At 45.7% G+C, this 16,173-nt stretch overlaps 1 protein-coding gene across 6 annotated transcripts in view; it reads left to right on the forward strand.

Moving 5' to 3' along the window:
• PHLPP2 (PH domain and leucine rich repeat protein phosphatase 2) overlaps positions 1-16,173 on the forward strand; it is a 147,161-nt gene that overhangs the window by 68,325 nt on the left and 62,663 nt on the right. For all 6 annotated transcript variants that reach the window (XM_030581528.1, XM_030581524.1, XM_030581529.1 and 3 more), the window contains exon 7: positions 3,558-3,704. In XM_030581528.1, the coding sequence (XP_030437388.1) occupies positions 3,558-3,704 (147 nt within the window). The remainder of the gene's footprint in view (positions 1-3,557; positions 3,705-16,173) is intronic.

Here is a 16,173-nt window from a genome sequence, read left to right on the forward strand (position 1 = left end):
GACAGAATGTTGAGCATGGGAGTTTCTTGTTAGAGGTGGACTGTTTTAACTCTGAGGCAGTGTATGCGACATTCCCAAAGAATTTTAAAAACAAGATTTAGTAAGTATCAGGGGTAGCCATGTTAGTCTGGATCTGTAAAAGCAGCAAAGAATCCTGTGGCACCTTATAGACTAACAGACTTTTTGGAGCATGAGCTTTCGTGGGTGAATACCCACTTCGTCAGATGCATGTAGTGGAAATTTCCAGGGGCAGATATATATATATGCAAGCAAGCTAGAGATAAATGAGGTTAGTTCAATCAGGGAGGATGAGGCCCTGTTCTAGCAGTTGAGGTGTGAAAACCAAGGGAGGAGAAACTGGTTTTGTAGTTGGCAAGCCATTCACAGTCTTTGTTTAATCCTGAGCTGATGGTGTCAAATTTGCAGATGAACTGAAGCTCAGCAGTTTCTCTTTGAAGTCTGGTCCTGAAGTTTTTTTGCTGCAGGATGGCCACCTTAAGGTCTGCTATAGTGTGGCCAGGGAGGTTGAAGTGTTCTCCTACAGGTTTTTGTATATTGCCATTCCTAATATCTGATGTGTGTCCATTTATCCTTTTCTGTAGAGACTGTCCAGTTTGGCCGATGTTCATAGCAGAGGGGCCTTGCTGGTATATGATGGCGTATATTACATTGGTAGATGTGCAGGTGAATGGACTGGTGATGGTGTGGCTGATCTGGTTAGGTCCTGTGATGGTGTCACTGGTGTAGATATGTGGGCAGAGTTGGCATCGCGGTTTGTTGCATGGATTGGTTCCTGAGCTGGAGTTACTATGGTGCAGTGTGCAGTTACTGGTGAGAATATATTTCAGGTTGGCAGGTTATCTGTGGGCGAGGACTGGCCTGCCACCCAAGGCCTGTGAAAGTGTGGGATCATTGTCCAGGGTGGATTGTAGATCCCTGATGATGCATTGGAGGGGTTTTAGCTGGGGACTGTATGTGATGGCCAGTGGAGTCCTGTTGGTTTCTTTCTTGGGTTTGTCTTGCAGTAGGAGGCTTCTGGGTACACATCTGGCTCTGTCGATCTGTTTCCTTATTTCCTCATGTGGGTATTGTAGTTTTGAGAATGCTTGGTGGAGATTTTGTAGGTGTTGGTCTCTGTCTGAGGGGTTAGAGCAGATGCGGTTGTACCTCAGTGCTTGGCTGTAGACAATGGATTGTGTGATGTGCCCGGGATGGGAGCTCAAGGCATGAAGGTAGGCATAGAGGTTGGTAGGTTTTCGGTATAGGGTGGTGTTAATGTGACCATCACTTATTTGCATGTCTAGGAAGTGGACCTCCCATGTAGATTGGTCCAGGCTGAGGTTGATGGTGGGGTGGAAGCTGTTGAAATCGTGGAATTTTTCCAGAGTCTCCTTCTTATGGGTCCAGATGATGAAGATGTCATCAATGTAGCGTAGGTAGAGAAGGGGCGTGAGTGGACGAGAGCTGAGGAAGCATTGTTCCAGGTCAGCCATAAAAATATTGGCATATTGTGGGGCCATGCGGGTGCCCTAGCGGTGCCACTGATCTGGAGATATATATTGTCATCAACTTTGAAATAGTTGTGTGTGAGAATAAAGGCACAGAGCTCAGCAGCCAGTTGTGCTATGGCATCATCAGGGATAGTGTTCCTGACAGCTTGTATTCCATCTGTGTGGGGGATGTTAGTGTAGAGAACCTCTGCATCCATGATGCCTAGGATGGTGTTTTCTGGAAGGTCACCAATGCATTGTAGTTTCCTCAGGAAATCAGTGGTGTCATGGAGGTAGCTGGGATTTAGTAAGAATACAGAACAAAGATCCAAATAAAACAAAAGAAACAGTTTGCATGGTACTTCTATTCTTGTGCTCATCAAGAGCCAAGCTGGGTAGGTACTACTTCTGCTTAGTTACAGTAGGGTATTAGCTTTCCATTTCTAGAGAGTCTTCGTTCTTTGTGCCAGTCTCTGAGGCTTTGTCTTCACTAGTGAAAAAGGTGTATTTTTAGCATGTGTTAGCAGGTAGAGGTAATCTGTGAATAAACCCTGGGGGGAACCTAGACAGCTAACGTGTCAGGTTTACCTTGACCAGCTAACATATATGTTAAAATTACAACAGCCTCATCTACACTAGACATGCATATTGTGATGGGGCAAGGCCAGATGGCTACAGTAAAGTAGTAAGGAACAGGTATGTTAGCCCCAGGCTAACCAAATCCCTAGTACCATGGTAATCAAATGGCAGTTGCTCCTTGTTAATCAAGACACCTGGGGTCAATTAAGATCTTACTAGAAGGCAGTGGAGATAGCTGCATTGACTGGGCCACCTGAAGGCAATCAAGGGCTGGCTGGAACTAGTTAAAAGCCTCCCAGTTTGTCAGTGAGTTTGGGGCTAGTTAATCTCCTGTTCTAACATTTATAGTCCCTAATCCAAAGTATTTATCTAGCAGACAGATACTTGTCTGCTTTGCTTCTGAGTTTAAAGAGATGGGAGTGTTATGTAACTCTTAGTCTGTCGACACTAGAAACACTGCAGCTGCACTGCTACAGCGCTTCAGTGTAGGGTTCTCCTGTTGCTGTAGTAAATCTTCCCCCCAACAGGCAGTAGCCAGTTCGACTGAAGAATTCTTCCATTGACCTAGAACTGTCTACCTGGGTTTAGGTCGGTTTAACTACCTAGCTCTGCATTTTTCACACTCCTGAGCAACATAGCTGGGTTGACCTGACTTTACTTCTGCTCTATATTGGGTAAGACAAGAGAAGTCTAATGTTATGAATAAGGCTACAATTTAGTCAGAGGTTGCAGAAGTCACGGAATCTGTGACACCCAGCGACCTCTGTGACTTCAACCTGTGGTGGTCAGGAGTTGCAGGGTTCCCCACTACCCGTGGGGGCAGGGAACTGTGAAGTACCCCACCGCCTCTGGTGGCCCCAGAGCTCCAAGCTGCCACAGATGGCGGGGTACTCCCGAGCTCATGGCAGTGGTGGGGGAACCTCTGAGCTCTTGGCCGCGGCAGGGGCCCCCAGAGCCTCCAGTGGCGGAGGAACCCCTGACCTTCCGGCTGCTGCAGGCAGCAGAAAACCCCGCAGCTCCCAGCTGTGGCAGGGGAACCCCTGAGCTCCCCACTGCCATGGGCCTGTGGTGCTGCAGGCAATAAGGATACCTCGCACCCCCCAGCTGCTGCGGGCGGCTCCTAGCCCTTGTGCAGCTGTCCCACTTCAGGCAGTGTGGGGACCTGCAGATCCCCATTTTGTCAGGGATATTTTTAGTAAAAGTCACGGACAGGTCACATCTTCCATAAATTTTTCTTTTTTGCTTGTGACCTGTCTGTGACTTTTAGTAAAAATGTCCATGACAAAATCTTAGCCTTAGGTATATATTATTGATGGATTACAGCCTGTTTGGTGCAGGAAATGCTGTGCTATTGCTCGTTTGAGAAGAAGAGATGTCATATTTAGGAAAGAACTTGGACTACTTCAGAGAACCTTTGTGCTTGTCCTTGTATGTGTATTTGTCACTAACCACTATGCTTTATGAATAATTTGTACACTTGACATTTAGGTTCTCTCAGCTGAAAGGCCTGAACCTGTCCCATAATATGCTGGGGGAGCTTCCTATATTACTGTGTGAGATCTCCACTCTGACTGAACTCAACATTTCCTGTAATGGGGTTCTTCACCTGCCAAGCCAGATTGGCAACCTGTTCAAGTGAGTTATTTGACTTTTGTCTTGACCCTTAAACACCTCTCATCTGTGGTTATAGACTTGCCCTATGTCTTGGTTTGAGTGCAGACAGAGTAAAGGCATCACTGTTGAGGCAGGTCCTCTTGCTCTGTGACCCTTACTGAGAACCCAAGAGTGACTTTCACAGTATGACCCAAGGAGGCCCTAATGCCAACTGACCAGTGTGTTACAGGAATGTCCTGATTCTGGTACATACATTCTGGTGCACTAAAAACGTCATGTGTGGGCTTACATGAAAGCCAGGATCACACTGGTTATTAATATAGTGTGAAATGTATGTACAGATACTGCGTAAGGAGTTGTGTATATATACACTGAAAATATATTCTTAGAGTTTGTATTATGGAACGAATCACCAGCAGGAGTGAAAGAACGAGTTTTCTGGCAGACAAGTAAATTCAGCATTATAAATGGATGCCTATTTACATACAAAGTTATCAAAGAGATGTGAAGTCAGCAGGGAAGGAGCACTGAGGAAAAACGAATTACAGGTGGTTATACAGGGTACGTCTACTCTACGGGATAATTCCGATTTTACAGAAACCGGTTTTTTAAAACAGATTGTGTAAAGTAGAGTGCATGTGGCCACAGTAAACCCATTAATTCGGTGGTGTGCGTCCATGTACCGATGTTAGTGTCGATTTCCAGAGCGTTGCACTGTGGGTAGCTATCCCATAGCTATCCCATAGTTCCCACAGTCTCCCCCGCCCCTTGGAATTCTGGGTTGAGATCCCAGTGCATGATGGGGCAAAAAACATTGTTGCAGGTGGTTCTGGGTACAGCCTCCCCCCTCCTCCGTGAAAGCAGCAGACAACCGTTTCACGCCTTTTTTCCTGCGTGAACTGTGCAAACGCCATAGCACAGCAAGCATGGACCCTGCTCAGCTCAAGACCGCAATCGTGGACGTTGTAAACACTTTGCGCATTCTTGTGCAGTCTATGCTGAACCAGGACCTGCAAAACCAGGCGAGGAGGAGACGGCTATGGCTGCGTGGCGACGAGAGTGATGAGGACATGGACACAGAATTCTCTCAAACTGCGGCCTCTGTGCTTTGGAGATCCTGCTGGTAATGGGGCAGGTTCTAGCCATTGAACACTGATTTTGGGCCTGGGAAACAAGCACAGACTGGTAGGACTGCATAGTTTTGCAGGTTTGGGACGATTCCCAGTGGCTGCGAAACTTTCGTATGCGTAAGGGCACTTTCATTAAACTTTTGTGACTTACTTTCCCCTGCCCTGAAACGCCAGAATACCAAGATGAGAGCAGCCCTCACAGTTGAGAAGCGAGTGGCAATAGCCCTCTGGAAGCTTGCAATGCCAGACAGCTACTGATCAGTTGGGAATCAATTTGGAGTGGGAAAAACTACTGTGGGGGCTGCTGTGATGCAAGTAGCCAAAGCAATCATTAAGCTGCTGCTGCGCAAGGTAGTGACTCTGGGAAATGTGCAGGTCATAGTGGATGGCTTTGCTGTAATGAGATTCCCTAACTGTGGTGGGGCAATAGATGGAACCCATATCCCTATCTTGGCACTGGAGCACCAGGGCACCCAGTACATAAACCGCAATGGGTACTTTTCAGTGGTGCTGCAAGCACTGGTGGATCACAAGGGACGTTTCACCAACATCCACGTGGGATGGCCAGGAAGGGTTCATGTCGCTCGCGTCTTCAGGAGCACTACTCTGTTTAAACGGCTCCAGCAAGGGAATTGCTTCCCAGATCAGAAAATAACAGTTGGGGATGTTGAAATGCCTGTAGTTATCCTGGGGGACCCAGCCTACCCCTTGATGCCATGGCTCATGAAGCCATACACAGGCAGCCTGGACAGTAGTCAGGAGTTGTTCAGCTACAGGCTGAGCAAGTGCAGAATGGTGGTAGAATGTGCATTTGGCCGTTCAAAGGCGCGCTGGCGCACATTACTGACTCACTCTGACCTCAGCCAAATCAATGTCCTGATTGTTATTGCTGCTTGCTGTGTGCTCCACAATCTCTGTGAGAGTAAGAGGGAGACCTTTATGGCGGGGTGGGAGGCTGAGGCAAATCATCTGGCTGCTGATTACGCACAGCCAGACACCAGGGTGATTAGAAGAGCACACCAGGAAGCGGTGCGCATTAGAGAAGCTTTGAAAATGAGTTTAATCACGGGCCAGGGTACGGTCTGACTGCTGTGTTTGTTTTCCCTTGATGAACACCCTCCCTTGATTGACTCATTCCCTGTAAGCAACCCACCTTCCAGCTTCGATTACAGCTTGCTTTCTAAGGAAATAAAGTCATTAACATTTAAAAATCATGTATTCTTTATTAATTCATTATAAAAAGAGGGAGAGAACTGACAAGGTAGCCCGGGTGTGGTTTGGGAGGAGGATAGGAGGGAAGAAAAGGCCACTAAAAAAAATTCAAAGTAATGACAGCCTTTTGGTTGGGCTGTCCACAGGGGTGGAGTGGGCGGGTGCACGAAGCCTTCCCCCACGCTTTTTTACACATCTGGGTGAGGAGGATATGGAACATGGTGAGAGTGGTTACACAGGGGCTACAGCGGCACTTTGTGATCCTGCTGCTGTTCCTGAAGGTCCACCAGACTTCGGAGAATGTCAGTTTGATCATGCAGCAGCCCCAGCGTTGCATCCTGCCACCACTGATCTTCCTGCCTACACCTCTCATCTTCCTGCCACCACCTCTCATCTCAAGCGTCCCTCCTGTACTCACGTTCGCTGTCATCTTTCCTGTAATTTGATACTGCGTCCTTCCACTCATTCAGATGAGCTTTTTCATTGCAGGTCACTTCCATGATTTCCGAGAACATTTCGTCTTGCGTCTTTTTTTTTCCGCCGCCTTATCTGAGATAACCTTCGGGATGGAGTAGGGAGGCTTGAAAAATTTGCAGCTGCATGAGGGAGGGAAAAAAGGGAGAGAAGAATTCAAAAAGATACATTTTACAGAACAATGCTTATACTCTTTCATGGTGAACAACACTATTCACCTTACATAGCACATGTGATTTCACTACAAGGTCGCATTTTGTATCTTAATATTGAGTGCCTGCGGCTCTGTGTTAGAGATCTCACAGACACAGGTCTGGGCAGCAGAATTCAGCTTGCAGGCATCCATGGTAAGCCATTGTCTTTCGACTTCTGCGGCCTTCATGTACACAGTGCCCTCCTTTCCCAAATACCAAGCAAATCCCGTTCAGTGCTGCTTCTTTCCTGTTAACGTGCAGCAGCAGAAACCACCCACCCATCCAATTCTCTGGGATGATCGCTTTATCCCTCTCCCGACCGCGTGGCTGGTATCATGAAAAATCACTGCTAGCTAAACGCGAAAAAACTCAGCGCCAATCTGCCCCCCTGCTCCCCGGCGTGGCTGCCTTCAAGGAAGGATTTCTTTTAAGGAACAGGCAAACAGCCCAGTAGGAATGGCCATGTGTCAATGTTTTTTCCCCACTCTGAACTTTAGGTTACAGATGTGGGGGACCTGCATGGACCCTTCTACGCTTAATTACTAGCTTAGATCTGGTAACACTGCCACCACCCAGAATTTCACTGTCTAGGGCACTTTCTGTCCCCCCCAAACTTTCCCCTCCCTGGGTTGCTTTGAGAGGTTTCACCAATTCCCGGGTGAACACAGATCCCTTGGATCTTAAAACAAGGAGGAATTAACCATCCCCGCTCCTTTTCCCCCCGACCAATCCCTGGTGAGTCCAGACCCAATCCCCTTGGATCTTAAAACAAGGAAAAATCAATCAGATTCTTAAAAAAAAATTTTTTTAATTAAAGAAAGAAAGATAAAAATCATCTCTGTAAAATCAGGATGGAAAATGCTTTGCAGGGTAATCAGATTCCTATAGACCAGAGGGCCCCCCCCCCCCAGCCTTAGGTTCAAAATTACAGCAAACAGAGGTAAAATCCTTCCAGCAAAAAGAAACATTTACAAGTTGAGAAAACAAACATAAGACTAACACGCCTTGCCTGGCTAGTTACTTACAAGTTTGAAACATGAGAGACTGATTCAGAAAGATTTGGAGAGCCTGGATTGATGTCCCGTCCCTCTCAGTTCCGAGAGCGAACAACACTACCACAAAGAGAACAAACAAAAGACCTCCCTCCACCAAGATTTGAAAGTATCTTGTCCCCCTATTAGTCCTCTGGTCAGGTGTCAGCCAGGTTTACTGAGCTTCTTAACCCTTTACAGGTAAAAGAGACATTAACCCTTAACTATCTGTTTATGACACCATGTCTGCCCCTTAATTAAATTCCTGAATTTCAGCTAGGTTACCATGAACAATATCACTCTCCTGAGGATAACACAGCGAGATAAAGAACAGATGTTTCTTGAATGCCAGCAGCCACCGGGACCATATGCAGCTAGGCTTTGTCATGCAATGATACCAGATTACTTGCTACTTGCATGGCGTGGTCAAGTGTCCTACCATGGAGGACGGAATAAGGCTGCCCTGCCCAGAAACCTTCTGCAAAGGCTTTTGGAGTACCTCCAGGAGAGCTTCATGGAGATGTCCCTGGAGGATTTCCGCTCCATCCCCAGACCTGTTAACAGACTTTTCCAATAACTGTACTGGTCACGAATGCATCCCAAGTCCTCAGGGCAAATTAATCATTAAAAAACGCTTGCTTTTAAACCATGTTTTATATTTAGAAAGGTACACTCACCAGAGGTCGCTTCCATGGCTTCATTGTCTGGGCTAGTGGGTTGGGAGGGTAATACCGTCTGGGTGATAAAAAGCTCCTGGCTGTTGGGGAGAACGGAGTGCTGTGTGCTCTCTGCAAGCTCGTCCTCCTCTTCCTCCTCCTCATCTTCCCCGTCCGCAGAATCCTCAGGCATGGCTGAGATTACCACCCCCACCTTGGAATCCACGGACAGGGGTGGGGAACTGGTGCCGAACCTCCCTAGAATTGCATGCAGCTCAGTGTAGAAGCGGCATGTTTTTGGCCCTACCCCAGACCTTCCATTTACTTCTTTGGTTTTCTGGTAGGCTTGTCTGAGCTCCTTAACTTTCACATGGCATGGCACTGAGTCCCTGGTGTGGCCTCTCTGCATCACGGCCTTGAAAATTTTTTCAAATGTTTGTTCATTTCGTCTTTTGGAACGGAGTTCTGTTAGCATGGAATCCTCTCCCCATATAGTGATCAGATCCAGTACCTCCCGTGCGGTCCATGCTTGAGCTCTTTTTCAATCCTCAGGACATTGCATTGTTACCTGTGCTGATGAGCTCTGTGTGGTCACCTGTGCTGGTGAGCTCTCCACTCTGGCCAAACAGGAAATGAAATTCAGAAGTTCGCTGGGCTTTTCCTGTGTACCTGGCCAAGTGCATCCAAGTTCAGATGGCTTTCCAGAGCGGTCACGATGGTGCACTGTGGGATACCGCCCGGAGGCCAATACTGTCGATTTGCGGCCACACTAACCCTCATCCGACATGGCAATACCGATTTCAGCGCTACTCCACTCGTCGAGGAGGAGTACAGAAACCGGTTTAAAGAGCCCTTTATATCGATATAAAGGGCCTCGTTGTGTGGATGGGTGCAGGGTTAAATCGGTTTAATGCTGCTAAATTCAGTATAAACGCATAGTGTAGACAAGGCCACAGTCTCTGAATACAGACAGTGAACTATAGGGAGTATAGGTAGATGGTAAAGAATACACCCTCCTATTCTGGACCCAGGAAGTAAACAAGCAGTGTGTTTACATTCATGAAAATGGCATCTCACCCAACTTTGGTTGAAAATGCTGCAGAGGACTTCGGTGGTGAGAGAAATTTTAGACAGAAAGCTAGCCTGTTAGTTAAGTTCAGTTTCTAGAAAGTCTTTTGTTATTTTGTTTTATATGTAACCGTTTGCTTCCGCTTACTCACTATTCCTTGAATTTTTGATGATAAACTTCTTATTGTTCTCCACTATAAATATTGCCAGATCTACATTACGGAGTTATGTCAATATAAGGCAGCTTACATCGACCTAACTTCTTAAGTATCTACACCAGGATTTGTCAAACAGGGGTCGCCACTCTTTTAGGGAAAGCTCCTGGTGGGCTGGGCTGGTTTGTTTACCTGCCCCGTCCGCAGGTCCGGCCGATCGCGGCTCCCACTGGCTGCAGATTACTGCTCCGGGGAGCTGCTGGAAGCAGCACGGGCCGAGGGACTTACTGGCTGCCACTTGCAGCAGCTCCCATTGGCCCAAGCAGCGATCCGCGGCCACTGGGAGCCGCGATCAGCCAGACCTGTGGACGGGGCAGGTAAACAAACCGGCCCAGCCTGCCAGGGGCTTTCCCTACACAAGCGGTGACCCCTGTTTGAGAAACCCTGATCTATACTACATTGTTGCTTCTGCCAATGTAATTCCCTCACTACACCAGCTTAATTACTCCACCTACATAAGAGTTGTAACACTGAGGTCTATATACTTAGAGTAACGCAGTGTTTGTGTAGACGCTGTGTTACTTACATTGCCTGTCAACTTGGCACCAAGCTCCAAGCTGGGAGCCCGGCCTCTCAGCCCCCCAAACTGTCCCCCGTAAGTTGAGGCAAGTGCTCCTGGTGAGCATGCGCACCACCAACAGAAGGGTAGTGTGGATGTGAAAAATTGCAATAATTACTGCAGTGGCAGTACATTGACCTAATGTAGGTAGAGTTAGTTGTCATCATCAGAGGAAAGCTCCGCACTGACCTGAACGCACCAACTCAAAGCAGCACGAAATCCTGCCATAACAAGAGATGCAAAATCTGTAGACATATCTCCACTGCTATGATGATGAACACAATACACCTTTCAAGATACATGGGTCCTGCGCATGCCTATCACAGTATATGGTGTGCCTCATCCAGTGCATTAAACACCCCATTAATAAATGTGTGGGTGAAATGAGACAATCACTATGCTCTCGCATGAACTCACAGAAAGATGCTGAAAGACAAAAACACCAGATCACCTGTGGGTGAACCGTTTTCACAAGGCAGTCACTTTGTATTTGACCGATCAGTCCTCATCCGTAAAGGAAACCTTCAGAGTACTATGACAGTGCTGGGCAACAGTAGCTGTACCAACACTCTGATAACTGGATCACCAATTAAATCACCCTGGAGTAAACCTGAGGGGCAAAACTGTGTCCAGTTGAGCAATTGGGGATGGACTGGAGAGAGCTACAAGGCTAATTAACCCAAAAAGTAGAAAAGGTACAGGAAGGAAGTGCCAAGTTGGGGGAAGAGACTGAGTCTTAGAACATAAGAATGGCCATATTGTATCAGATCAATGGTCCATCTAGCCTAGTATTCTATCGTCCAACAGTGGCAAATGCCAGGTGCTTCAGAGGGAGTGAACAGACCAGGTAATCATCAAGTGATCCATCCCCTGTCGTCCATTCCCAGCTTCTGGCGAACAGGTTAGGGACACTTTAGAATGTGGTTTGGCATCCCTGCCCATCCTGGCTAACAGCCATTGATGGATCTAGGCTCCATGAACTTACCTAGTTCTTTTTTGAACCCTGTTATTGTCTTGGTCTTCACAACATCCCCTGGCACTGAGTTCTACAGGTTGACTGTGCATTGTGTGAAGACGTGTACTTCCTTTTGTTTGTTTTAAACCTGCTGCCTATTATTTTCATTTGGTGACCCCTTGTTCTTGTGTTTTGAGGAGGAGTAAATAACACTTCCTTATTTACTTTCTCCACACCAGTCATGATTTTATAGACCTCTGTCATGTCCCCCCCTTAGTCGTCTCTTTTCCAAACCAAAAAGTCCCAGTCTTAATAATTTCTCCTCATATGAAAGCTGTTCCATACCCCTTCTCTGTACCTTTTCCAATTCTAATATATCTTTTTTTGAGAGGGGGCGACCAGATCTGAACACAGTATTCATGATGTGGACATACTGTGGATTTATATAGAGGCAATATGATATTTTCTGTCTTATTATCTATCCCTTTTTTAATGATTCCCAACATTCTGTTAGGTTTTATGACTGCCGCTTCAAATTGAGTGGATGTTTTCAGATAACTATCCACAGTGATTCCATGATCTCTCTCTCTCTCAAGTGGTAACAGCTAATTCAGACCCCATCATTTTATCTGAATAGCTGAACTTAAGAACATAAGAGTGGCCATACTGTGTCAGACCAAAGGTCCATCTAGCCCAGTATCTGTCTACCAACAGTGGCCAATTCCAGGTGCCCCAGAGGGAGTGAACCTAACAGGCAATGATCAAGTGATCTCTCTCCTGCCATCCATCTCCATCCTCTGATAAACAGACGCTAGGGACCCCATTCCTTACCCATCCGGGCTAATAGCCATTTATGGACTTAGCCACCATGAATTTATCCAGTTCCCTTTTAAACAGTGTTATAGTCCTAGCCTTCAAAACCTCCTCAGGTAAAGAGTTCCACAAGTTGACTGTGCGCTGTGTGAAGGAGAACTTTCTTTTATTTGTTTTAAACCTGCTACCTATTAATTTCATTTGGTGACCCCTAATTCTTGTATTATGGGAATAAGTAAATAACTTTTCCTTATCCACTTTCTCTACATCGCTCATGATTTTATATACCTCTATCATATCGCCCCTTAGTCTCCTCTTTTCCAAGCTGAAGAGGCCTATCCTCTTTAATCTTTCCTCATATGGGACCCTCTCCAAACCCCTAATCATTTTAGTTGCCCTTTTCTGAACCTTTTCTAGTGCTAGAATATCTTTTTTGAGGTGAGGAGACCACATCTGTACACAGTATTCGAGATGTGGGCATACCATGGTTTTATATAAGGGCAATAATATATTCTCAGTCTTATTCTCTATCCCCTTTTTAATGATTCCTAACATCCTGTTCGCTTTTTTGACTGCCTCTGCACACTGCGTGGACATCTTCAGAGAACTATCCATGATGACGCCAAGATCTTTTTCCTGACTCGTTGGCGCCCATCTTATTGTATGTATAGTTGGGGTTATTTTTTCCAATGTGCATTACTTTACACTTATCCACATTAAATTTCATTTGCCATTTTGTTGCCCAATCACTTAGTTTTGCGAGATCTTTTTGAAGTTCTTCACAATCTGCTTTGGTCTTAACTATCTTGAGTAGTTTAGTATCATCTTCAAACTTTGCCACCTCACTGTTTAACCCTTTCTCCAGATCATTTATGAATAAATTGAATAGGATTGGTCCTAGAACTGACCCTTGGGGAACACCACTAGTTACCCCTCTACATTCTGAGAATTTACTATTAATTCCTACCCTTTGTTCCCTGTCTTTTAACCAGTTCTCAGTCCATGAAAGGACCTTCCCTTTTATCCCATGACAGCTTAATTTACGTAAGAGCCTTTGGTGAGGGACCTTGTCAAAGGCTTTCTGGAAATCTAAGTACACTATGTCCACTTGATCCCCCTTGTCCACATGTTTGTTGACCCCTTCAAAGAACTCTAATAGATTAGTAACATAGCTGGGCCTATGTTTTCTAGCGTGTATTACTCTGCATTTATCAACATTGAATCTCATCTGCCATTTTGTTGCCCGGTCACCCACTTTAATGAGATCCCTTTGCAAGTTTTCGCAGTCTGCTTTGGACTTAGCTATCTTGAGTAGTTTTGTATCGTCTGCAAATTTTGCCACCTCACTGTTTACCCCTTTTCTCAAATCATTTATGAATATGTTGAGCAGTGCTGGTCCCAGGACAGACCTATGGGGGACACCAGTATTTACCTCTCTCCATTCTGAAAACTGACCATTTATTCCTACCCTTTGTTTGCTATCTTTTAACCAGTTATTGATCCACAAGAGGACCTTCTCTCTTATCCCATGACAACTTACTTTGCTTAAGAGTCTTTGGTGAGGGGCCTTGTCAAAGTCTTTCTGAAAATCTATGTATGCTATATCCGCTGGATTGTCCTTGTGCACATGCTCATTGACCTCTTCAAAGAATTCTAGTAGATTAGGAGGTCATGATTTCACTTTAGAAAAACCATGTTGACTCTTCCCTAACAAATTATGTTCATCTGTGTGTCTGAAAATTCTATTCTTTACTATAGAATTTAATCAATTTGCCTAGTACTGAAGTTAGGCTTACCTGCCTGTAATTGCTTGGATTGCTTCTGGTGCCTTTTTTAAAAATTGGTGTCACATTAGCTATCCTCCAATCATCTGGTACAGAAGCTGATTTAAATGATAGGTTACTGACTACAATTAGTAGTTCTGCAATTTCACATTTGAGTTCCTTCAGAACTCTTGGGTGATACCATCTGATCCTGGTGACTTATTACTGTTTCATTTATCAATTTGTTCCAAAACGTCCTCTAGTGACACCTTGGTTTGGGACAGTTCCTCAGATTTGTCACCTAGAAAGAATGGCTCAGGTTTGGGAATCTCCCTCACATCCTCAGCTGTGAAGACCGATGCAAAGAATTCATTTCGTTTCTCCGCAATGGCCTTATCTTCCTTGAGTGCTCCTTTAGCATCTTGATGTCCAGTGGTCCCACTGGTTCTTTAGCAGGCTTCCTGCTTCTGATGTATTTAAAAAAAAATTGCTGTTACTTTTTGACTCTTTGGCTAGCCGTTCTTCCAATTTCTTTTTTGGACTTCCTAATTATATTTTTACACTTCCCTTTCCAGAATCTATGTTCCTTTCTATTTTCCTCTACTTCCACTTTTTAACGGATGTCTTTTTTTGCCTCTAACTGCTTCCTTTACTTTGTTGTTTGTTGTTTAGGCACGGTGACACTTTTTTGGTCCTCTTACTATGTTTTTTAATTTGAAGTATACATTTAAATTGAGCCTCTGTTATGGTGTCTTTAAAAAGTTTCCATGCAGCTTGCCTGGATTTCACTTTTGAAGAGTCGGAGCCAGGACAGATCTCTCAGTGGGAAGATACCTAAGGAGTATATGCTATTGGAAATACAGAGCTGCACAAGTTTGTAAGGATGGAGGAGAGAACATTGTAAATAAATTGCACACAGGGTGTTTGGCCAGAAGTAGGTCTTTGAGTGGTGTGTGGCTAGAAAAGAGGCAAGAGTGGGGTGATTCCCTGTCACAATCACCTTCCAAAGCCAAGCCTGGGAGCTCACATTCATAACTTTACTAGACACTAACAATCATGGTCTTAATAAAGACACTGGATTTATGGCTTATTACAACAATCTGTAACTCACTATGTCCGATGACTGAGGTGTTAACTGGCCACTTTACCTGGAATGGGCTCTTACAATATGTGGTAACTACTTATGCTAAATACTCTGTGCCACCTGATATTTATCTGTGACACTCTGACTATGACTGCACTACAAAGTTAAGTTGACTTAAGTTAGGTCGGCGATCATCCACTGGTGTAATTAAACCACTTTTGCATGTCCACATAATGATCCTTGTGTTGGCAGAGTGCATCCACAGTTGGTGCTCTTGCATTGACAGAGAAAGCAGTGCACTGTGGATAGCTATCCCACTGTGCAGCTCCCCACCATCTGCTGCTGGGTGCTCTGGGAAGGGATCACAGTGAATCGTGGTGTTGGGCTCAGCATCCCATGATGCAGTTTTCTTCATCCCATCATTCCATGGGCTTCCTGCTACGTTTTGCGCCACTTTTCAACAGCCCCTGTAAACTGTGCATCTGCCATTTGTCTGAAAGCATGGATCCTGCACTGCTCTCCAGTCTTGTGATGAGCATTACAAACACAGTGCGGCTGATCCTGCAGTATTTCATGAGCTGTGAATCTGATAATGACACTGTGGTGTCTGCCCTGCTGCATGCCATAGAAAGATACAATTCAAGCTTGCTGTTGGTATTAATGGGGCAGCTACACATGGTGAACCATTGATATTGGTCTTGGGAGACAAGCACTGAGTAGTGGGGTCGCATCATGATGCAGGTATGGGATGACGAGTAGTGGCTGCAGACCTTTCAGATGCTCAAAGCCACTTTCCTGGAACTGTGTGCAGAGCTTGCCCTCCAGGGCAAGGACACCAAAATGACAATTGCCCTCACAGCAGAGAGGCAAGTGGCAATTGCTGTGTGGAAGCTGGCAACTCCAGACTGCTACTGATCAGTTGTTAATCAGTTTGGAGGTGAGAAGTCCATTGTGAGCGTTGCAGTGATGCAGTTGTGGAGGGCCGTTAATTGCCTCCTGTTACAAAGGACTGTAACTCTGGCCAATGTGTGGGAAATAGCTTTGAGGCAATGGGATTCCCTAACTGTGGCGGGGCAATAGATGGCATGCATATCCCCATTTTGGCCTCAGACCACCTTGCGATGGAATGCATCAACAGAAAGGGCTACTTTTCTAGGGTACTGCAAGCGCTGGTGGATCACCAAGGTTGTTTCACCACATCAGTACAGGGAGGTCAGGGGAGGTGCATGGTACATGGATCTTCAGGAACACTGGCCTGCTTAGAAAGCTGTAAGCAGGGACTTTCTTTCCAGACCAGAAGATTGTAACTGGGGAAGTGGAAATGCCAATTGTGATC

Source organism: Gopherus evgoodei, chromosome 12, assembly GCF_007399415.2.
Source record: "Gopherus evgoodei ecotype Sinaloan lineage chromosome 12, rGopEvg1_v1.p, whole genome shotgun sequence".
NCBI lineage: Eukaryota > Metazoa > Chordata > Testudines > Testudinidae > Gopherus > Gopherus evgoodei.